This window comes from Seriola aureovittata, chromosome 16, assembly GCF_021018895.1.
Source record: "Seriola aureovittata isolate HTS-2021-v1 ecotype China chromosome 16, ASM2101889v1, whole genome shotgun sequence".
Classification (NCBI taxonomy): Eukaryota; Metazoa; Chordata; class Actinopteri; order Carangiformes; family Carangidae; genus Seriola; species Seriola aureovittata.
The window spans coordinates 13,218,967-13,244,306 of record NC_079379.1 but is presented as its reverse complement, the minus strand read 5'-3'; the positions used below and the strand labels follow the sequence as shown (position 1 = coordinate 13,244,306).

The 25,340-nt window shown below is 40.2% G+C and overlaps 1 protein-coding gene across 1 annotated transcript; it reads right to left on the bottom strand.

The window, feature by feature from the left end:
* Positions 1–283: 283 nt before the first annotated feature.
* Positions 284–24,188, bottom strand: LOC130183767 (E3 ubiquitin-protein ligase RNF19A-like). The gene is made up of 10 exons (XM_056399442.1): positions 24,053–24,188; positions 11,595–12,489; positions 7,475–7,683; positions 7,110–7,254; positions 6,565–6,727; positions 5,965–6,079; positions 5,513–5,671; positions 4,353–4,572; positions 3,911–4,054; positions 284–3,707 (listed from the first exon to the last, which is right to left on the bottom strand). Exons 2-10 carry the CDS (start codon positions 12,200–12,202, stop codon positions 2,891–2,893), a joined length of 2,580 nt encoding a protein of 859 aa, XP_056255417.1. The 5' UTR covers positions 12,203–12,489; positions 24,053–24,188; the 3' UTR covers positions 284–2,890.
* Between the last annotated feature and the right edge of the window lie 1,152 nt (positions 24,189–25,340).

Genomic DNA, 25,340 nt, shown 5'->3' with positions numbered 1-25,340 from the left:
GCAACTTCACAGGACTTAATTTGAAAGATTTGACTAAACGTATAGCCAAAGGGAAACTCTCCCAACAACAAAACATATAAAATTAGAAAGAAACGAGAGAAGTTTATGTATTTTTCTCCAGTGACTAGGAAAGTTATAGTTTCCTTGAACCACAACTGCTTGAGCCCACCCACTAATCTCAGTTAAACAGTAATTGCACAGGGGAGCATGAAGTGTGAATGACTGCACCACAGCATGACAATCAAAACAATCATTCTTATGTCAAAATATATAGACAACAAAGCTTGATTCAGAATTTTATTTGACAGAATTTGTTTAAAGATATGCATTTACATGCACATTATAAAGCAAATGATTAGGAAATATATACTTTTTCAAATAGCATACACTGCTTTTGACCAAGCTAAAAAACAGACCTGGCACTAGTCTTCAAATAATAATATAAAACTCACAGGAATTAAACAGGCATTTTTCAACAGAAGGAACATAAACGAGGTGGGAATATCCTGCAGCTGGAGGCTGTTGTATTGCACCAAAACTTTCTTTTAGTCATCAACACAGCTACTCTGGTGAAGACAAGCTCTGCACTCTGAGACAGCTCATGCTGAGCTCGACCAGCTGAGATGGCAGAGCAATCTGTGGTCACTGCAGCTGCTGAACACAAGATGAAGTCTTACTGCACTCAGACACTCTTGATGCTGATCGCTTTGGATAAGAAGGGTTTTATTACCAACACGTGCTGACTAACCTTCCCACAGCACATAAATTCCACCAACTTTCAGACTTTGGCTACTTCAGGGAAACATTTTCCAAATTATTATTCCTAAAAATGACTTAACCACAAACAAATATTTTGGTCTTGAGATTTAAACTAGTGCCCCCTAATTAGGTTTAATCCAAAGTTGTATTGCCATGACTTATCTGGTCTACAGAAGCCATTTTTCAACTTTATGGACTGAACTCTAATCGTGTGAAGATTTCAAGGAAATCCTTCTGGTACCATCAAACACCATTAACAGTTGTGTTGAGTGTCGTAGTCTACACCACAGTGGCCTGAGAGCAGTCTTTGGTAGGCTTAACAAGCTACTGGGAGGATGAGTATTTAGCATCAGCTTTCGTGCATTTCAAGCATTTAATGAGGCAAACATTATTCATTCTCTTATGATTTTTATGTTTATCATTTGAAGACATACAGAATGAGGAAAATAAAATAAAATAAAAAACACTATACAAAGGATTTTTCCCCAAAAGGCACCGTGGGTCCAACAAATATAAAATTATTTGCATCAATCATTTGCAAGGATTCAAGAAACAACTTTAAAACATATTGTAGTTAAAATACACCCAAAGCTCTGAATCAAAAATAATATTTTGATTTGGATATTACTGAGGGAGAATCAAAAATGTAACATTATTACCATATATTCACTACTGAATATTAAACCACTGAAAGATGGATGTGCTCCAATACACAAGAAGTTTCTCATTGCACAACAAACCTATTTTTGAAGTTGATGTGTTTCCCTTATTGGACACATCCGCTCTTGTTGTATAGTTACTTGACAGGTTATTTTTCTTATAAGAAATAGTGTTTGGATGGCTTTCCAGTTTTAGTGACTGATTACTAAAACAAGCCCTATAACATGCTACACTTTCAAATTAAAAATTGATGCTGGTTTTTTGCATCTCTCAGTTTACAGGGAATAACAAAATTCCCTTTTTTGAATACAACTCTCATAATTCAATGATATACTAAAAACTGCAGTGAAAAAGTTCCATTTTTGCACAGGTGCAACCACAAACAAATAACTATTTTTACCACTGTAGACAGGGGCTTGTGAAGACTTAAATTATGCAAAATGGCAACTTAAATTCACAATAATTAAAAACGAGGAAGGGCTTGAGCTTTGTCAACACAATTCCCACCCCATTATACTGAAAAGTTTGGACCCAACACAGGGCTTCAACATTAAAACCAACTTTCCCAAAATGGAAAATAAAAATAAGCAAATACATAGCACAAAAAACAAGGGTCACATTTTAAACAAAAGCAATTATAATCACTTCTTTATCAATGATTATGGAAAAATAAAATCTGTTACTGGACTGGTCCCGCTTAGGTTTGGACGCTCGACAGAAGGTTCAACAATCCTTTAGCTGTTGTGTTTCTCACCATTAAGAAGTCACAGAATGAAGTGGTGGCACAGTGGTGGACCACAGTGATGACATCTCCTCCCTGATTCATGCAAACCCTGAAGAACCCAGATTTTTGCAGATGCAATGAAGGAGGATCGGTGATGCTTCATAATAGCAGCTCAATTTACTATTGAAAAGAATATCAGACATTTTACTCGCTCTCATCCAGCTTTATCAGTTCTGCTTTTTGTAAGCTTTAGGAAAAGGTTTTGATTCAGAAAATCATTAGGGGTGCAGACTGAAAATGTCAGACTTTGCAGATCATCATAACAGCTGGATAAATAAACAGCCTTGTGTAGTATCTCACCACACTGATATCCTGCTTTACACCTGCCCACAAACATTCAGCTCTACCTTCTATAAGCCTTGCTGCTCCAGCGTCAACAACCTCTTCACACGCCTGGTTGTCCTGCCTGAATAACAGAACCAAACCATTGGCTTTGACTTTACTGTGCTTCTGTTTACTCACAAATCTTTCTCTAACTTAGACCTTGACCCTCTCTGCAACTGTGCAGACTGACATTCACATAATATTCCTGCCTCCACAGCAGATAAAAATATAATATTACCTTAAACTTGACCCCCAGCTTCCAAAGATGAATTGGCTGCTTCGCTCAAGAGTGAAATTAGGTGATAAGGCTAATTGAGCAAGCAGTGGTGACAAAGCCAACAGCAGAAGGGGTGAAGAGTTGCTTTAGATGTCTGTTTGTATACAGCGCTTCCTCGTCGGGCTTACAGGCTGTACTGCAGTGTTGTTGGTGGTCTCGTTCATGCTCTCGTCCTCCACCGGCTCCATGCCTGCGACATTGCCAACGCTCTCCTCGCTGATGTACAGAAACTTCCCACTACTTCCCTCTTTTGGTGAAGCAGGTGGAGATGCAGACAGCAGCAGGTGGTGGGTGAAGGCCACGTGGCTACTCTGTGATGGATAGTGCTCCAGGCGGTCATTCTCCACCTCAGGCATGGGTGTGATGGTGATGTCATTGAAGGCGGCGGTGGCGGGATGGTGAGTGTGGGTTTCCATTGGGGCGGAGCAGGGTGGGTGAGCTGGTCTTGAGGTTTCAGGATCTGAGCAGCTGAGCTCTGATGAGAAGTGGCTACAGTGCGAGTCGGCCACAGAGGGCAGGCTGCCGCTCAGTGATGGAGAATCAAACTCAGAGGAGTTAGTGCTTCGCTGCTCAAGGAGCTGAGCATCCATATATCCTTGTGTTTCATTCATTTTTGTTTCTCCTTTGCTGCTGCTAGCTCTTTTCCAAAGCTTTCCTTTGCTCTTTTTGCCCCCTGAAGTGGAGGGCTCCTTTGACCAGGGAGACGAGGGGCAGCAGTGGTTGTCATGCTGTGTACAGCAGCAGGTGGAGGGGCATGAGCAGGGGCATACGCCACCGCTAGCACCTTTGAGGCCAGCGGTGCTACTGCTACAGCTAGCTTCATCCAGGCTGCTGCTGGCACTGCAGTGTCTCACCTTCTCCTGTTTGGACTCCACATCTGCCTGAATTTCCAGACTATTGTCTCTGCAAAATAAAAGCACACAATTTTGACTTACAGTAAAAGAATAACAACATATAATTTCAATATTACAACTTTTATCTTGTGCATCCAGGTGTATCTACATGCATGTTTAACAATTCGACCACAGGGCGTCTGACAAAAGGTACAAGAAAAACTAGGATTGGGATTGGGGAAACAGTAAATAGGACGAAAATGCTCTGCTCACCTTTCCAGAGGCATGTAGGCATTGAGGATGGATCCTGCCATGGCTTTTGTGCTCGCGTTGTCACTGATTGTCCCAAGACTGACAGTGGCTGACTCTCCGCTCAGACTGCAGCGCTCCTTCTGGACGTCAGCCTGCACTTCCATCCTGGGAAATACAATAAATGACACAAAATGAGTCCCTGTATCTTTGCATCATCTGCACCATGAGCACAATGGCAGATATTTTCAAAGACAATAACATGACTATCAGACTATCTTATCTCAAAATCATCTACATCATCCTCTCTCTTGCTCAAAATGATAGATGTGTGCATGTGCAAATTCATGAACACACCTGCGTGAAATAACCCCCCTTTGCTGATCACGTAGCAGCATTTGCCCCATGTTTTTTATTCAATCAGAACAGTTTTGTGGCTAGAAATGAAACAGGTCCAGTCTATTACCTGTTGTAGCAGCTGCCAGACAGGCTGCCAGTGATGCTGGTCCCGGCGAGGGCTGTGGTGCTGGCGTTGTCACTCATGTTGTCCCTCTGAGTGGAGCTCATGCCGCAGCGCTCCATGTGGCTCCCGCTGACACTGAGGCTCAGGCCCGTCAGACCGCCCACGCTCGCTCCGTCACCGAGGCTGGGATTGTTGAGCCGCGTCTCTGCCACCGAGGTTGTGTCTGTGAAGAAAAGGGAGAAGAGGGAAGAAAGATTTTGTCATTTTATTAAATTTAAAGAGAGTTGCGTCCGACAAAAGAACTTAACAGTTGTACCTAAAGCTAAATAAGTGGATGTTTGAGAAACATAAAAGGTATATTATCAATATCTCTGTTTCCACACACAATGACAAAAAGTGACCGACACCAACTGCTGGTTAAAGCTGAAAGGAAGCAGAGGAGAGCTGAGTTTAATCTTTTGACTTTTATCAATGACTTCACTGACTTTTACAGGCCGTACAATGTATCCCGAAACAACAGATTGATGAATTCTAAAGGTGTGAATAAGTGTCATCATGTCTCACACCTTATGTTCCTGGGAAGGTCAGAGTCCCTGCTGTCATGTGGATTCATAATTATCACTCAGTGGTGACAGAAGTGAAGAAGCTGTGAGAAATACAATCCCTTTCCTTCAGCACCTCCTGGGAAAGCAAGAGGAGCGCGCCCTCATGCAGCCGTCAGTTTGACAGTGACAAACGCACGCTGACAGGAGAAACCACTGACACTGCGCCAGTCATTTCACACCATCACACGGCCTGCCTCTCCCATCAACTGTTTTGGCATTTCATGGGCTATGAATAATCTATATGTACACACAAAGGGCACTGACGGATGCAGGTGTACTTCTATGTGCCAAACAGAGTTGGCAAACACATCACCAAAACCGCTTGCATCACGGTCGCTGGTGTTTTCCAGACACTCTGGAAAGGATGGTGCGTATAACAACATACACAAGTCTCCAGGAGATTATATGTTTATGAAACATGTAAAGTAGGTTCATTCTAAATACTCCATGTACTCAGAAGCAGATTTATTGATATTCCTTTGTGTGTATGTATCAAACTTCTTTGGCCTGTAGTTTTTTCCCAATTTGAACTGATCAGTCACTCAGTCAGATATTTACCTGTGGCTGCAGCCCCACTGCCTATGTTGTCATTTTCATCGTCAAACTCGATTCGCACCCCTTTGCCGTTGCCGGCAGACACTCCACAGCCGCCGCTCCGACACAGTGAGATCGGGACAACTCCGTAGACGTAAGCGAGCATGATGGGAACACCGATGCCTACACAACACAACGTAAACACACACATATTCATTCCAAAAACACTGTAAAAAGATTTTCCCAGCATATCCACATTTTCAGATAGTCCAAAGTAGAAAGACGGCATGTGGCAAATGTTTCGGGCCAATTTCCAAACCCAAGATGATACTTTTATACAGTACTCACTTTCTACTCCTGGCCCTCAGAGAAAACCCTTGTAAATTATTTAAATGTAGTTGAGAAACAGATGGCGGCGGAGAAAGTGGAGAGGAGAAAAACGAGAAGGAAAAGGGAGAAAAACACTTCTTTCTTACCAACAGTGACTGCAGCAACCACAGGCGACACGATCACAGACAGCGTCACACCACCAGCTATTACCAAGTTCCTCTTGTGTTTGGAAATGTCTTTGCCCTCATAGCGGTTATGGATCTGAGGGGGAAAAAAATCTTTGTTTATTGCCATAAAATATTGAATCACATTATGTTCAGATGTGATTCTGACACCACAGAAAATCTCTTAAAAAAAAAAGAAGAAAAAAAGAAATTTGTTCCTCAGATCTCAAAACTGATGTGACCTAATAAACTGGATTAAGATTACATACATGAATAATACATTTAGCCTTGTTAGGTTAGTAAAACAATATTAGGAACTGTGTCTAAAACTACATTTGGACAACCATGGTAACGAAAGCCTTTTTCCATTCCACAAACCAATTATTACTTATCAACCAATCTTTGTTTCCAGCTGAGGTATTTTCAACCCCGCCTGCCTCTTCCCGCTCATACAAACAGCAAAATACTCTGTTTTTCTTTTAGTTTACAAACAAGCAAAACAAGTTATTATAGTTATATTATAGTTGGGTTATCCATCATCATCTTTTTAACATAACAGCCTTCCTTGGTGGCAGCTCTCACCTTCCTACCCACATAGACTGGGATACCAATGATCATTGCGGGAATGGCGATGCCAGCAATAAGGGCGATGCCCACGGGTGCTCCCACCAACGTGCCGAGCTGCCAGAGAATCTTCTTCTTTCTGCTCCAGGGCTTCTTTCCCCAGAAGGTGCAGCCTGATGGACTGAGAGGGCGGGCGAGACAGAGACAGAAGATTTGTCTGTGTAAACTCAAGAGTGTGAATTATGGTGACAATAATGACTGAAAATTATCCTCTGAAAAAATCTAATACTATTTCCAGACAACTAGTTATTAAAAATTCAATTATTACAAAAAAAAACTTTCCAGTTGAAAGCTCTGGAAAAAGCTGGTGAGGGGAATCTGAGTTTGGATTGTTGTGTCAAACTGTTTTTTCCCCAAAGTCAATCACAGGCTTTCACACTCAAGCAAGAAATAATTAGAAAAGTAAACGCTGTTAAAAGACCAAAACACTGAAAGGAGACACAGTTGTACAAACTACTGAGAGCTGAGAAGCAGTTTTTAAATGAACTCTACATTTGTCTCACCTTAAATAGTGCAGGTCAGAGATCTCCTTCATGCAGAGCCAGCAAAACTCGCAGCCGCAGACAGCGCAGGTCATGTGATTACAGCTTCCATCATTCATCTTGATGATGTAAGCAGCACAACGAGGACATGGCTTGATGTCATCACCTAGTGGAGGTTGATTGAGGGTAAGCCAGAGAAGCTTTTTACAGCGCAGATTGTGTACTGTGAAATCATCTGTGTAGAACTATGAGGCTAAAAATAGGTGATGTGTTTGCTTAAGGTACAGATATGTGTGATTATTTTGTGTGTGTATGTGTGTAAATACCAAAATGGTGGCCAGGTTACTCCGTGTGTATTTGCATGAGGGCATTTATTTGTAACTTACCTGCGGCTCCACTCTCTTGGCTGTAGCTGAGGGAGGAGGACCTGAAACTCCTCAGCCGGAGGTTCTGGGCCCTTTGTTGCCGTGCCGTGTCACATGTCTGGTTGGGATGCCACAGCTGTTTGCAGTGGTAGCAGAACTCTGTCCCACAGCCCTCGCGTCCACAGGTGATCTTTGGGCAGCTGGCGCAGCCAAATGCAATTACTGCATAACTGAGAGAGGAAAAATACAGCCCATAAGGTGGTAAATAGTAGCTAGTAAAAGAGAATGGGTGCAGTAGCTCACCACAACACTAGAGGTCAGCAGGGCTAAAATGGCAAGTATAGGAAGAGTGCAGGAGAATTAAACTGGGTGGGTAAAACTGTGGGCCAATATCTAGTGTGCTTAAATACTAAATTTCACAGTGGTCAGTGGTACTATTTACATCTTCAGCAATGTTTATTTGTTACAAAAACACAGGAAATTTGCCATTTTTCCATGATGATTCCACCAATGAGCTGTTATAATAAATCAATGAAGGCACATTCAGTTCTGCACGACTGCATGTCACGCTGGTGTCCCTCATCAATCATTACAATGGCCAATTTATAAGCCGCACAGCAGGACAGAGGGTATTTCCAACAACTGTTTTATTAAAAGCATTTAGATCTAATACAACTTGACAAACTGGTACTATAAAAATCCATTGTTGCAGCAACATTTACATCCAAACACAATTACTGCTTCAAATAAATGGCTTTATTATCTCTGATGAGTAATAAAATGAATGGTAGCAACGGTTTCCCCTTGATTAGTGACTCACAAACCTGCTTGTGTCCCACTGGTATAAATAACATGATAATTCATTGTTTTGCTGAAAAACAAAACAACTTAGATACCTGGCCTATTAATAAAATAAGTATATGTATGAAAACCTCAGCTAAACCCTGAGGTTGTTGCAGCCATTCAGCCTCCCATAGCAGGGTTATCATGGGAACATTAGAAAGAGCCAATAAAGAAAAACAAACACTGACTGACTCATGGATCAACTGACAATCTGCACCGGCTCTATAGTGGGACATCTCTCTGTGCAAAAGCATAAAGGCCCAGTGTGAGAGTCCTCATGATCCACTCACACACTGTAAAATCCACTAAATCTACATTTAGAAATGTAATTCTGGAGCGCAAAGCCTACAGCAAGACAGAGCTGCTTATTCAGCTCAGCACAAATTCCCCAAAAATTATTTACGCCAAGTAAGCAGAAATGATGGCATCAGCTGCTTTACACAACACGGCTATTGGCTCATACACACGCGCGCACACACACACACGCACACGCACACACACGCAGGGTAAAGATTTTAGTTAAAATGAGAAAAGTATTTAATCAAACATCAGCTGATACCAGACAATCAACAGTGAGTTAAATCATGATAAAGCTGGTAGTTGTGCAAAAGACTTCAACTAAAAGTGAGTCAGCTGTGACCCAGAATATGTGACCCTTGTGAAATGGACAAATAATACAAAACAAAAGTAATGCGTGCATAGCTTGGCCCATCATAAATACACCTATCAAAGAACACCAAACTAAAAATTTTTTTTAAAAGAGCAAAAAGTGTCAGTTTTTCATGCTATGAAAGTGGCTCAGTCGCTCTGAAGAGATTACGTAAGTCTAAAGCAAAACATTTGCATAATTATGTTACAAATGAAAAAATGTAAAAGTAAAATGCAAAAACAAAAGTGAGGTGGGAATAAATAAAAGGCTTTCATCATATTTTTTTGGTGGTTTTCATGGTTTCTGTTTTCAGATGAAGGCAACAAAAATGAGAGCAAACTAGTAGCACTGTTATGAAATCAGCTTTTTACACGTCCCACCCTCCTAACTGACATATTTGACGGTTGAGCAGTGGGGGTTGTGTGTGTGAACACATATACCTAAAAAACATTGAGTCTAGACAGTTTGCAGACAGTCTCCACTAACACCTTGGTGAAGCAAACTGGTGGCGAATGTGTAGAAGCTGTAACTGGACGGGAAATCTTCCAAATGGACCTTTTGGTATTACAACCATCAAGTGTTTTTCCACATGTGTTTTAGTGTAACAACTGTATTCCTGCTCACTTTTGACTCACGTTTTTATACTGATCACTAATGGTCCCCTTTTGAAACACAACTCAAATTTGCACCAAATACAAAAACAGTGCTGAGGTGCAGATATGCCAAACCCCAAACACAACAACTACACATGACACCACTGCAAAGCCAAGACTCTACCCAGCAAATAGATGAATGATTTGTCTCTTCATGCATAGGATTCTTGGAGTTGACAACTGTAACTGCTGAAATGAACAACAAAGCCCAGTAACTTGCAAGTGCAATCACACAACAATCAACAGCAAGAGAATTAACCAAAGGAGAGTGGCAGTTTGCCAGAGCTGGACTGTTTGGAGGAATGCAGCAAGAAGCGCTGAAACAAGCTCATGAAAGAGCCATTATTCTAACAGACAGGGTCAGCAGTGTTGATGAAACAAAGCCATGAGAGAGAGAGGGAAGGCTAAAACCATTACTGAATCCAGCCATCACTCAAAACTCAACTAATGGTGCTAACTGAAGGCAGGGCATGTGTGCTACTGAACCAGAACTCTATGAATATATAAATAGCATTCTTTAAAAAAAAAAAAAAAAAAGTCCAGCCAGCACCTGTGGCAAAAAATACAGACTGCTGCAAGTGTAGCTGAGCAATACAAGTGCACGTGTGCACGGTGGTAGTCATGGCCTAAAGGTGCCTGCGCCTAGTGAGCGGAGAAAGTGCAATGTTAACCTCAGTTCAGGCCGCTGTGAGCAAACTGCTGAATCCCTTCCAGCTCCAAACGTATAAGACCCTGACTCGACCCTCACCTTCACCGTCAACGCCATGTGAAAGAGGGAAACCAGAAAAAATCATTTCTAACTGAAAGAAACCACAGAGATTCGATAATGTATTTGCAGAACCTCATCTGACCTCGAGCTAATGTTTCACCAAGCCCAATACTCAAATTCAGTAGTTTTCGTTCGCTTTGGTTATCCTGTCTTTTTTTACCTTTTTATGTTCTTCATTGTTTTACTGTTTTATTATTATGTGCGTTACACTGGCACCGGTTAATTTTTGTAGTCTTGCACTTTCCTTTTTTGGACACGATTCATCATTTACTCCATTTAACTGTAAAGCACTTTGTCACGAAAGTGTTTTACGGTAAATAAAATACGTTATAATGGTGATGATTAAGGCAAATCACTACTAGTTTTATTCAAAACTCACAATATTTTAATTTCAAGTTTTTTGTTGTATTATATTTACCATCAATGTAGATTTTACATTTATGTGTATTAGTATTTGTGAAGGGCAACAAAAATAAACCTGAACTGATTTAAACTTATACACTTTGCTTAATTTAACTCTCTCACAGACCCACAACATAAATACTTTTTTATTTATGCTATTTATGCTCCTATATTTAGTGATGTGAATATTGAAGTCCCTTTACATCCTATGCCCATCATGTGCTTTGAAAAATGTCAGATACAGTCTGACGACAACAGGCATCATCATTCACTTGCTGCTCACATCTTTCTTGGCTGACTCATTAGGCTGACAGAATAAACAGGTCTATTACTGCTACAAGCTATTTATAACCTGGGCATCGATGCAGAAGCTGGGGTGAACTTCAAAAGGCCAGATTACAGCCTGTGAGTTTCCTTGATGTTGCTGCTTACTGTTATTTTGGGACTTGTCTATTGGTTACATCAGACGTAGAGAACATCGAGCACATCTTAGGAAACGGAACAAGAGATTCTGAAATGTTAAAAGTTGCAGTCAATGTGGAAATAATCTAACAGGCCTGAAACGATTATGGCAGACTGGCTGAGATAAAATTGTCATATGCTGTGTTGCTTGCTTTTTATTTGGCTGCAAAACCTCTGTGTTATTTGTCCACAAGACTAAAAGCCTTTTTAAAGCATCATGTCACCCTCATCTCCTGGGACTGATTAAGATCAAGAACGCTTTCACCTTGATTCACCTGGTGAGTCTTTTTTTTTATGGAAAGAGCAGATTGTCTTGTGTTCTTCACTGATTTGCCTATATAATCCCTCAGATATGTTTCTTACCCGCAGTCTGGGGCAGGACACCAGCGGCAGTCAGGTTCAGCCACCAGCCACCTCCTCAGCATGAACTCCTCGTACTTCTCCATGAGGGCTCGGTCTCCCAGGATCATCCGGATGTCGTGGGGATTGAATCGCTCTGAGCACTCAGGGCAGCTGATGTTGACACGAGACTCTGAGATCTCGATGCGCAGATACTGTCGCAGGCAGTCTGCACATGAGCGGTGGTGACAGGTCATGATGTCTGGGAAGCGCTCACGTGCATGGCGCAGTAGGCACAAGGGGCACTCCAGCAGCTCTGATGAAGACCCTGACACTGATGAAGTTGATGCTACACCTGGTAAAGAATGGGCAGAAGTTTTATCATGGAAAGTCTCTGACTGCACAATTTCAGTGCTGACAACGCCGTCCACTCCAGCTCCGGACTGCAGAGTCCTGGACTTGCGCTTGGGGTCGCGGTCAGGCCGGCGCCGTCGACCAAAGAGTGAGTGGAGGGACAGACGGCGCTTCTTGGGGGTCTTTCTAACTGAAGGGAGGCTGACAGAGGAGGCGGCAGAGTGAAGATCTCGCTCTGAGCCTGTGCTGCCATGATGTTGCTGGTGCAGGCTGCTCATCACGCCAGGCGGGGTGCTGCTGGGGCTTCCACCAGAAATCACCACATCAGGAGAGGAGATAAGGGACGGTGAGAGGGGGAGAAGATGGAGAAAGGGACTGGGGCTTAAGGGACAGGGTGGTCAGGGAAGGGAACTGGACTGCTGTTAGCTAGGACATAGTGGCAGTGGCTTGAAGTTGGTATAGGAGGACTTGAAGTCAGTGGTGCGGTCTGTCCTGGGTTTAAATCACAGTGATGAAGGGTTTCTGTTGAGGCCGAGATGCAGTTGCTCAGATCTAGGACACTAACCTGAGAGAAACAGAAAAAAAGAAAAGAAAATAAGGTACTAAACCACAGCTGAATGCATTAACTTTTAATGTGCTGCTGCAAAAACAGACATTTGGAAGCAAGGTGCAGTGATCTGTTCCTCAGGATGCAAAACAACCAATCAACTGGAGATATGACGTCAACAAAATCTATTCCTAGTGAGATGCTTCAACGGTCTGTGTTAAGGCAAGACCATCCTTTTGATAATTAGGCATTTTCTGGCAGACCGCAGACATTTCTTCAGGCGTGTCTTCTGTGTATGTGTGCCTGCATGTTAGTCTACTTACATAAACGACTGCAGGCCTTCCCTGGAGTGTGTATTAGTCAAGTGTAGGCAAAACAATGTGTTTTCCCACCCTAGAACTCAGATGTGGCCACAGCTGTGTCAGTGTGCCTCTAGAGCAGCCGCACCTTGCCTCAAGTGCTTCCACATGTTCAGATTTCACACAATGTGAACAACTGAAGGATAACTCATCCGCTGTGAGGCCAGTGTATAAGTGCACTTGTAGATTCTCACGATTCTGTCCTGGCGGCAGACATCAACACAAAAGACAGACTAGACTAGAGACCTTAAAGTGACGAGAAGCATAACAGCACAAAAAACAACAAAACAACAACACAGTGGGTGTGGTACTGTGTGGGCTTCCACTGAGTTCACAGATCCCAACACAGCTGATGAATTTACATGTTTTGGATAAACAACTCTGCTCTGAGCTGATTCCTAAAGAGACCGACTGATGGGAGAAGCAGAATAAAATGACTGCTTATGTCACACTGTGTGCATTTCAGCGAGGGACGCAATGGCACGCGATGCTGTAGCTGCATATATTAAGTCAACCTGTCAGCAGGATAAAAAGCTAGTCTCAGTAACCAGTAGATCAACTGCACTGTGGAAAGGTTCTGTTTTTAAAATTTTTAAATTCTAACAGATGGTGGATAAAAACTGCATCATGCATTTAACATCAAAGCACAGAATCCAGTTGCAAAAAAACCCCCCAAAAAAACCAAAATCAAACAATAAGTTTTGCTGGTCATTATCCATCTTCTTAACTCTTTGCTATGTTTAAACCACAGGAATCTAAACAACTTTCCATATTTGTATGATTCCGTGAGATCTTGCCTTCACTTCCTCAGAACTATAGCTGCAGATTTGTCTTTCAAAAACCCTTAAGCATAATACCAAATAAGCACTATGGAGGACCAAGTATGATTTCCCTCTGCTTCTGTGTGCTCCAAACTTGTGTTTGAGTAAGTGTGTTTGTCATTAGGGACTAATTTCAGGAAAATTCCATTGGGAGCCAAAAGGTGACTAATTAATAAGCCCGCTGCAAATCTCAACTGGGGCAGCAATCCCACAAAGCACAAATGTTCAGTCTCATAACCTACAAACCTTAGTCTGACTGACTGTGGTTTTTTCTCCCTTCAGGATGACACGCAGGCAGCAGTTAACTTTTACTACGGCTGCTTCAGTGTTAGAGGAGAATTTAAAAAAAAAAAAAAAGAGCTTTTAGCTGCACAGCCAGAGGCCGGATTCAGTCTGGTGCCTAGACTCCATGTGTTTAGATGGTGACTATTATTCCTCTTCTATATCAACCAAATACTAAGTTGAATTAATGGTGCATTAATAACTACCGCTCAAACGCATTGCGGTTGATTTGATCACAAACTCTAAAAAAAAAATTTTTTGTCTGAGATGTGTCCAGCCTCCAACCTGTGCAGTGTAGTGTGAATATATTCATACTCATAGCTCCTAACTTATTGACTTGCCCATACCAAACAACTCAGACAAGGTTTCACAGCTGAGGTACCAAAGTGCCACTTCAATCCAACTGTAAGTACAAGCGTAAAAGGTTTTTTTTTCTGTTTAGCAGTGGTGATGTGCATTTCAGAGGCCTTCTGATGCCAGGTGTAAATTGCAATTCATCTAAACTTGCTCTTGACACATTTGAGATACAAGGTCTAAACATGGCCTGCAGCCTGCAAGGAAGGTCGTTCTATCTGCTATCCCACAGCTGCATAAAAGTTCCTACAGCTAGAAGCTAAATATCCTGTAACACAGATGTGAATATGAGATGAAAGACGTGTGAGTCCTGCTGTGTCAAACAGCCACGGTAAGCCAGAAATTATCCTACTTATAACACTATGGATCCTGTGTATATTTGAGCATGCACACATACAAAATGACAACTCGACACTAGACACAAAGCTGATCCTTTGAATAAACCCTTATGAACTGGTTGCATATATTAAAAGTCTGACAACAAAAACATATGTAAAAGGCTGAATTGGACAAATCTGTTACTGACACAGGATCAAGCAATTAATCATTAGATTGACAGCATGACAACAATGACTAAGCGTACATTGGGGAGAATATACTGCAGACAACACTGGTGGGTGTTTACTTCATTGATGACGGTGTTTGTTTGTTATGTCGTTATGTCACGATTGTTTTGCTTGACCTACTAAAAGTTTTCTCTTTTCAGTGCACCTGAAGTTTGGGTACGGATGCACGTTTTTCTCCTTAAGTGTTACCTTTAGGTTTATCTTCTTCACCTTGATCACAACACAATAACAAGAGTGCTATACAATACAGGCATTGTAAAAAATATAGTCCTGTTACCTCTTTGAAGGTCACATTCATAGTACCAACAGTGACGACTGTGATATGAGGGTGATAGCAGGACTGTTGGGACGTGAAAACAACGTTTCAATTAGTCTAGTTGCCCGCTTGAAAAAGTTATAACACTCACACTGTTTGTAGCAATACACATCGGCTTAAAACAAATATCGTCACAACCAGGAAGAACAAAAAGCCCCTGACCGAACCTTATTCCTGTCAATGCAAAACTGGCAATGAATAAACTGACAGACCTGCGTCAGTAACTGTTGTCATCAGAAAAGACGTTGATGTAATACAAACAGATGACAGCATTTTAGATGAAAGACTTAAAGGATTATTTGTACTATCAGTCACCAACAATGAAGATAGCCCTCATTGAGCTCTCCTGAGGGTGAGGTTAGTTACTCCCACATACTCAGGTGACTGGGGCCAGGGTAGAAGATCTTTTTAATCACCTGACATAGCAACGTACTCCTTTGATTAAATACAGCTCAGGAAACATTATCATCTGCTGAATCTGACAGATCCTCATGTATCTCATCTTACAATGTAGTTTCTGGATGATAGCTAAAACAATATCCTCACTCAATATTTATAGGGCATTTCCCGAGTGAATCAGAATCTTTCAGTTCATTTTCTTTAAGTTCTCCTTTTAGCAGCGGTGGTCATTAATTTAGAAGGTCGGAAAACCTCTGCTATAAATGGAAGACTAAGTAAAGTATCTGTGAGGTAATATATCAATTATCTAACAGGAATTATGCTGGAAATTTTTGAAGCATCACTTGAAATAGATTTTGATGAGAGAGAAAAAATAGGGACTAGATGCTACCAAGCAGCCATGTTTAGCTGACTGTACCATATAAGTATATCTAATGTTATGTTAACCTATATATTTAACCATGACCCCAAAGATAAATTGGATGAAGAAAAGGCTATAAATCATAATTGCATCTCCTCAGGCAATTAGCACTGAAGCCAAGTTGTAAAGAATAATGTGTTTAAATTGGTGGCTCTGAAAGTTTAAAACTCACATTTGAAAACCAAAGCCAGAACATCTGAAATTTAAGCAACACAAACAGTGGGTAAAGTGACAAAAGATGATGTGAAATGATGCATCAGACAGTTTGGTGCTACTTCCTTGAGGTGTGTCACGGTGTAAGTGTCACGTAGGTCCACAATAGGCAAGTTTCCACTGCAGGGACTTTCCCCGGGGAGCAGGAACATTTTGAGAACTCACTTCCTCTACCTGTGTTTCCATCAGAGGAACCAGGGTCTAAATCAAGTCCTTGGGAAACCCCAAATAAATCCGTGCTTGGGGGGCAGTACTTTCTGAAGGTTCAGTTATTTCTGGGGTAGGGCTTACCGAACTAAATGTCAACTGATTAGTAACGTATGCAGTTTTCTCGCCACACTGTTACACACCCAATAATTTCAAAACCCATAACTGCTAACATGTTATTTGCTTGTAGTTTGTGGCCATCAATACTCAGGATGGAGCAGGCCAATGGGCCGACAAAGTCCAAGCTTTGTTGTCCATTTTTGCACTGTTGAGCACCCAAATTATGTAAAAGGCAACTGTTGTGCTTTTGATACATTAGCCAACTAATTTGCTTAATGTTCCCAGGGCTTTCGCCCTTCTCCGGAAACACAAATCACCATGTGCAAGAGGAACTTTTACCCCTGGAAAAAATGATTGGACATTATTTCATGGGAAATTAAACTTCCTGGATCTTTTGGTGGGAAAGCATCTACTGATGTCCTAAGTGATGTCCTAACACAATAATTCCACATCAAAGCTTCATAATATACTGGGTCAATACACCAATCATGTCTCCAAGAGGAAATTTTAATAAGACAGAGGAGCAATTTTAAGCAACCCACAAGTCAATGTGAAATTACACTCCCAAGGCTTAATTAAACTGGAGAAGCCTGCCCCGGCACTATACCAAGAGTGAGTGGGACTTTCCATGTGACTGCGGTCAGTGTGTGTTTGTGTGTGTGTGTGCAGACACATGCATGTATTCAAGTTCTATGGCTCAGGGGCAATCACATGCAACCACAGCTCACACACTGGGATGGTGTCCCAGTTCCTGAGACAACCCCAGGGCAGGAAGCCTACTGCGGCAGACTAAATGGTTTCAACCTTCCATCAACTCTTATATGAAAGAGTTTACATCAGCTGATGCTATATCATGATTACCATTGTAACATGATTTAAATCAGTGGTTTTCTACTCAAGGGATAGGTCAATGCAAGGTCAGTGATTTTTGTTGTTGTTGGTAAGACACACTATAATCTATCAAGATGGACAGGGAAAAAATAGTAACAAAATGTGTCACTTGGGCCTTCAGCAGTAATGGTTTTAACAAGCATAGCCCTTCAGACCGCAATAACATGTTGGCTCCTGCACGGCAATAAACAAAATAAATCCAGGTTTCCATTGCCTGTAATTTTGCAAAGACACAATTAGGTGCATAACCAAATTGCAATGGAATAGTTTATGTTACAGGTCTGCGACTCCACACGTCAAAACATGTCAAACACAGTTACACAAGTGCCATTTGTAATTTTTTGGACTATTAATAAGCTATAAACCGAACATGGCCCTCTCCCAAAGAAACATCTTTCCCCGAATATTCACATTAACATTGTTGTATGGTACTTGTTCTATTGCCAAAGTAAACAGAAGAGCTGTAGCCCAAATAAAACAAGGCAGCAATAAAGATGTCCCCTCTGCAGATGCTATTCCTTTTGCAGAACTACTCAGTAACAAATACATGACCTTAAGCTGACCTGAAAATGTGCCATCTTCTTGAACCATCAGCACACACCACTGAGATGTGTCCAGAGTCTTGTCAAAATGACATCAGTGGCTTTTACAGTCAAACACAACAATAGGTTTAATTTCCAATTAAAATGAAAGTTAAAGTCTGTGTTTGCAACTGTTCAGTTACTCATGTTGTGAAGCTTTAGATTACTTGCGTAACCCTGGTTCTTAATGTTGTGTTGCTTATAAAAAAGGGAAGCGTCAATGAGTTGTTTAAAATGAGTTTGTCTCTAGCACTGACTCAATGTGAGCACAATTTACTTCCTTTGATTACAGCCCGATTGATACTGGATTTTATTTTTGAGGCCAATATTGATATTTGAGAGTTACTCAAATTTGATAATGAAATTCTGGTCAATATGAAGTGATAACAAACTATAACATACGCAAAAACTTCCCTTAAAATCTTGTTTAACTTTTCACTTCCTAAATGACCTCAAACATATCTCTGGTAGTTTTGTGCAACAATTTCATGTTATTTATCAGCTGACATGTAAGCTGATCAATGTCTTAGTGATAAGCTAATAACAACCAATGTACTGGTCTGGTCAATTTTTTGGTCAAACTCTATTTCGAAAGTTGGATTAACAGCTGTGTATTAAATTTAACATCTACTCTGATATTTTACTGTAAATATTTAAAATACCAAAATCCTCATTTGTTTTTTCAGCCCCTTTGCACTAGGAAACGTATACGGACAGATGCTAACTGCCCTCTTGTGTGGCAGCGTTAAGTGCAGTATATCAAGACACCAACTGATCGTATCTGAAGTTGATGACACACTGCACAATGGAAAGCAGTCGTGATGACTTAATTTGACATTGTACAGGAATGTAGTTTTAACTCTCTGACTTCCCAACTGACTTCACACCTATTACCCTGTATAATAATTACTAACTAGTAGCTATATCAAAACACATTTGTTTCACGCCTTTGGAATCCAGGCAAAGGTCAACACAGTCCTGTAATTTAAACAGATGTAATTGTCACCCTGGCTCTGGGATTTCCTGTATGATGACTTGGACTTTGGCTGTTTTCTAATATACAACTCCGATTTTGTGACAACTCTGTAGTTGAGCCACCTCCAGTGTATCACATTCATGACACTACAACAGTTTCTGGAGGTCCACAATATCCGACCACCATCCCAATCCCACTGTTAACTTTAATTCTTGGTAATCGGAAGTATATTAAGAATGAACCCCTGCCCTGCTGTTTATAAGTACTTAAGTCCAAATCTAGGTAAAGAGGTGATTTTGCAAGTTTGATACAAATGCTTGCCTTCAAAGAAATCACACGTACAATGACCAGTTTCCTTGTCTGGAAACGAATAGCTCAAAGTGTTCTTCTGCAAAATGTTCATCACGTACACTAATATCCGGTGACATTCCAGCTGAAGGACAAACTTCCTGATTATGACAATGCATTCAGTTATTACAACTTTGGACAGAGGAAAACTCCAGAGACTGGACAACAAACTATAAGAAAGCTTTTTTTTTCTCTTACGTAATTTTGTTTACCTAGCACATTGACATTAAATATTTGTGTTTTTTAAACTTTTATTGTCTCCAGCACCATCCCACTGAAGCACATTCATATTGGAAAAAAGTTATAGTTAGACTGCTCATCAGGTGTAAGCCAAATTCCTGTCAGCTGGGCATCGAAATAACCCAGTAGCTTAATGAATCTCCATTTAGTCTATTATCTGCCAGCCAAAGTATAATAATAATGTCTGACGTTCAACAGAGAGTGGGGACAGGAGGTACTGGAATGAATGCCTCTGAGGCTACTTTCAGCACTATTTACTAAACAGTCTGCCAACAGGGGAAGGTACTTTTCCATTGTATCTGGTATATTATGATGAGGGAACAGTTTTATTCAAATGTCAGGGTCAGTAAGAGTAAGGATGCAACTGAGAATGCAATGATCAGGTAGCTAAATTTTCTACAGTACTAAAAAAAAGAGTATATCATGTCAAATAGTAATTTGAACATGAGGTTTAATTCATCTGTATTTTCTCTATTGAGCGCCATGGAGACAGCAAATAAAGAAATCAGCCCTTCCGACTTGTGTTTGAACAAGGGAGAGCAAAGGGAGATACCAGTTCCCTGCTACATAGAGGGACATCTATACTGCACAGTGAGGTTCTGACAAGGACGATAAAGGAGATGAACCACATCATGGATTAACTCTATGAATCTAAATGTTGCTGCCTATTCATCTCAAATCAGCTTGATTATTTAACAAAGAGTTAATCCCACTTCTGCATGCCATTCCTATTTTCAGGACCCCAGCAGCAAGCAGTAATGTATTTGCAATTTATATTTGACCTTATGGTTCAAATAATTATATTCAAATAGTCATTTTTAGATGTTGCTGTTTCTTTCACAATAGCTGTATATGGCAAAGTATTTCTGAGTCACGTAAACTCAAATTCGACTGTGGCCACTACACCAAAACTGCCTCATAGTCCACACAGCAGGCTCGAGCTGCAATAGGAGCCACATGTTCAGCTACGGGCCATTACCACCCCTGAGCTCATGTTTTCTCTAGAGAGCAGATTTAATGAGATGAAAATTTTCCTGGCCAAACCCAGAGGCACCCTCCATGATGGCTTGAGCATCTTAGGCAATGACCACTCTGACTCCTTCTCAACTGCACCCTGTAATGAATGACCTGACAAAAGAGGTGAAGCTGGCTTGGACAGTTGCTCAGAGGACTTAGTCTCACATTCAAGCATTCAAGTGGTCCACCCTGAATGCAGAGTCAGAGTTGGGCTAACTCTAACGCCTGAACCCCGCAGGTTAACCATTAAGTCATGGGGAATAATGTCTGCTTTGTGCAAACCTAGCAAGCCAAACTCCTACACAAAAAAACATAACCTGAGGCTTGTGCAATTCTTTTTTGTGAAGAGAATTACCTAGAATGAAAATGGTTTAGAGTATTTTTTGTCATCCCTTACCACTACCACTGGCTCCAACCAAATGTTGGATAAAATGCAGTTTCACATAGGGACAGAATGAGTGGTATTGGGTGAATCCACTCCATCAACCCTATTCATCATGCATGCCCTGATCACTACATACCATGACAGTCTCCTCACTGTCTATCTTCTCTGCTAAAGGCTTTTCACCCCAAACAGCGGGGGAGCAGGAAGCAGATCGGTGGTTTGTGGGAGACAGCCCTGTTCCATTCTGTTCTACAATGAAGGAGGAAAGAGACACCAACAGCTATTCATAATTCGCCAGCAGTGCTGGGGTTCACAGTTTAATCAAAGCCAAAGATGCACTGATTTGACTGCCTTTGAATTAATTTAGCTAGAAAATTTGAAGAGATGTATGATCTCAGATGTGGTACTTCCATCACTCACTCACTCAAATTCAGGGATGTAGTGTTAGACCATAGTCGGTTCAGCTAAAAATTTCAAATAACCACAATCTGTGATTAAACTTTTCATTAGTCCCACACAGTACAAACATGCAAATTTGAAAGACTAATTGTATCTAGAAAATTCACCCCTTCTTGAAGTCAAAAATTATGTTAAGGTGTTGGCTATCTCTCCCTGGTGCACAAATGTTTGCGAATTCATTCATCAAGCCAAAGTCTGGATAAGTGCCCATGTTTGTAGATAGGAGACAATAAAAAAAAAAAAAAAGAAGCAAATGTTTGCTTTGATTCACAGCTCATGGGTCTTGTGTGTTTGCGTCACAGACAGCTGTCTGACTGTCAGTCAATGTCACAGTCACATCAATGACACAGGGGTGATGGATGCAGGATTATACAAATACAGCTTAAAATAAAAGGTTTAGATTGGTTACAATACAAAGAACATCTCCATCCACAAAGATGAACATCAGAGAGTATGTCTGCTGGTATATGCTTAGACAGGGGGCTCATTCATAGACACAACATGCATAAGACATACATTTCTCCCATTTGGATACTGAATTTCTTTTCTCAAAAGAATAATCAGAACTGTCACCCGACGGATCTAAGACACTGTGGATGGGTATATGAAAAATATTTTTCAAAATACAGTTTGGGCACAACATCCCCTGCACAAAATGGTCGCCAAATTTAGGTCAGTTAACCTTCAACTAGTTCAGACTGGGGGAATTTTTGACCTAGTTTAAATTTCTAAGTAAATTAGGGAATGGTCTTTGGGTGATGTCGGAGCATCCTTTATAACCTGAAAATTGCATGTGCAAAAGCATTTTTTGTGCGTGTAAAATGAAAAAATCTTGGGTTTAAATAAAAAAAAAACTATCTTGGGCTAAAATTAAATACAGATATTACATTACCATGTATGTTACTATTTCCATATAACACTAGTAATGATTCATTGTTTGAAAATGTACTGTCTGCCACTAAAATCAAAAAGATTTGGCAAGGTGGTAAGACATGCCATTGACAAAGCACTGAATTATGGCACTTCAATTACATGAGCCCCAAAATTTCACCAAACTTGTGAGCATGAAGTTTCATTTTAGTTACATTCAGCAAGTGTAAGGCTGAGATTGGTGAAGACAGTAACTGGTCATTAGGAGAAAACAAAGCACCGTGACTCATCAACAGAATACCACAGTGAGAGTGGCTCAGATTAATTTAGCATGCATGCTATAAAAGTCACACAGTAAATACGGAAGGACTGTGCCCCACAACTGACATGTTATCTACTCAGTAAAACATTATCATGTTGACTATGCTATAAAATTAGGATAGAAAACATTGAAGGTGAGTATTTCCATTCACTGAACCACATACGTTTAGTAACAGGACAAATCACAATCAAATGAACTTCAACGTTACATGAAGATCACTTACTTTGAGAATGTGAACCAGCAATAATTAAATGCCAAAAACATGATATCAAATTACCAATACATATAGTATAGTAGTATATGGTCACTTTTGAATGCTTTAAACATCTTAAAAAGGTGCTACTATAATTCTTGCTTTGTGAAGCACAAAACAGTCACAGAAAACAAAACAGACCAACCTTTGCTCTAATGTTACACTAATCAGTACAAATTGCCTAAATTTATGAGTACGACATAAAGGGGCTACAATTTACCTAATTTCATAGTCCTCCTTTTAAGCATTTATAACCAACATTTCATATATGGCCTATATCACACTGTAAGGTAGTTGTAAAGCAGCTATAAGGACATTTTAAGTGTTAATACAGTATTCGTTAACAATTATAACTTCTCCTATGAAGATATTATAATTTTACTATATTGCCATGTCACCAGTAACCAGGCATTTCCCCACACAAGGACTTATAATGGTTGCATTAATAGCCACTTATATCTACATCATAGTATGCTATAAAGCATTTTTCAAAAGTTTGTATACTACTTATAAATGCTAAACTGCGGGAGTAAAGTGTTACGCATAAAGGTAGACAAGAATTTAGTTGCATGGACCTGTTCCAGTGTTTTACAGGGAGTGAATGAATATGTTCTGCTATTTCAGATATAACAAACTAGTGAACACTTCGTCTTTTTGAACCCTAAACTGTGAGTGCAAATAAACTAAAGAAATTAGGATACTATGGATAACACTGTATCTCAGCCAAAAACCCTACCATCCCACGGAGGTCTATAAGAAATGGCTTGTTTCACGAGTAACGACAGTAGTAAAATAATTCACAAGAAGACGGAAATCAGACCCCATACTTGATTCGAAGTTCGGCACAGTATAAACCTCATTTTGTTTACACTTTCCACCTGGCTAACCAGTGTTAGCCTGTTAGCTAACGAAATCAGATTTGGCTAGCATGAAGCTAGTGACCAACTTTAATCGCTCTAAGAGTTGCTCACTGGCTGAGCTATGGCGTTTGCTCGCTCACAGGACAGTTAAGTCGACAATATGGTCTATCTCAGTTGACCTCTACGGCCATAAAACTTTATTTGGTGTCTTATGTGGAGGATTTCTGTCGTCCCGGAGTTAACGAGGAGAATTTACAAGCTAACAAAGCTAAAAACTGCTAGCCTCTCGTCAGCCCCGTACAGGAAGAAGTTCTGATCTGTGTGATATTTACCACACGTTGACTGCTTCGGGCTATAAAGATCACTGTTATAGTCACTTACCGTTAGATTTCCACTGGTTACTCCTTTTACTTCACTACAGCCGTGTACACCTCAGTCTCCATTTCTCAGTGAACCGTAGTTGGAAATATGTGGCAGGAAACTTCGCAGGACAGTCAGGCTGCATTCCCCGACTGAGTCTGACTGTTGTTGTCAAGTCAGAGAACAATAATACCAAAACATCCGGACTCCGGTACCAAATGCTCGCTTTTCACAATAAAACACACATCCATAAGGTTTCTGTGGCTACACAGAGCGTAGCCAGTAATGGAGGATGTATTCTTTACCCATGTAAAAATTGCAAGAACACTATAAAGAAAAAAAATAAAGAAAAAAACATGAATGAAAAACTGAATAATGAATAAAAACCGTCACTTGTTTAGGTATAACCTATGGGTCTAACTACTTTATTAAAACCGAAGGAAATTGAGGAGTACCAAGTACAAAAAAGTAGAAGTAGGCCTACCCTTTTTGCAGGAAGGCCTTTTCAGAACAACATATATTATATTGTGTTATGGGAATTATTGATGCATTCATATGTAGATAACTTTAGTATTGTAAATGGCAATAATACATTAATAGATAAATAAGTTAAGAAAATAAATATGTTAAAACATTTTTTTTTACATAGGCTACTATTATATATACTAATATTATCTTGTGAATTTCTCCCCCTGGATTAATAAAACTATATTCTAAGCTTCATACTAGGAATCAGAATGTATTTGTTAATTGTATTTTGTGTTTTGTATTACTTATCTGCAAAGTAACTTGTCAAGTAAATGTAGTGGAGTAAAAATTACAATATTTCCCTGTGAAATGTAGAGGAGTTGAAATGCAGTGAAAAATATAAGTGCTCAAGTAAAGTATCTCAAAAACTGTACTTTAGTACAGCACTTATGTAAATGTATATATAAGCGTATTTACTTTCCACCTCTGTAGCAAAAGTCAAAACACACTTTAACTTTAATGCATTATTTTACTGTATATATTATAATATTTGCTTTAATTTCACAAACAATGTTGGGTCGTTTATTTAGTAACATTGAATATATGATGTTTTACCACCACTACCAATTTCTATTTTAGAGTTAGTTGGCTCAAACCACCTTTCATGGAAAAGATCTCACTCCAAATACTTTACAGCCAAAATGTAAACCATAAAACACATCAATCTGCGTATATATTTATTTTCCTATGGTGAGAAGTTATCTACTGTGCGTCCACAAGCTCCAGTAATTTTTGTGTATTTATTTGTTAGTCAAATAGTTCAACCGGAACATCTCTTCCT

Excerpts from the sequence above, each read along its gene's own strand:
- LOC130183767 (XM_056399442.1), bottom strand. The coding sequence starts at position 12,202 with ATGAGCAGCCTGCACCAGCAACATCATGGCAGCACAGGCTCAGAGCGA. Across the intron at positions 7,255-7,474 it reads CCAAGAGAGTGGAGCCGCAG|GTGATGACATCAAGCCATGT; the intron begins GTAAGTTACAAA and ends AACCTCCACTAG. Across the intron at positions 4,573-5,512 it reads CAGTGGGGCTGCAGCCACAG|ACACAACCTCGGTGGCAGAG; the intron begins GTAAATATCTGA and ends TTTTCTTCACAG.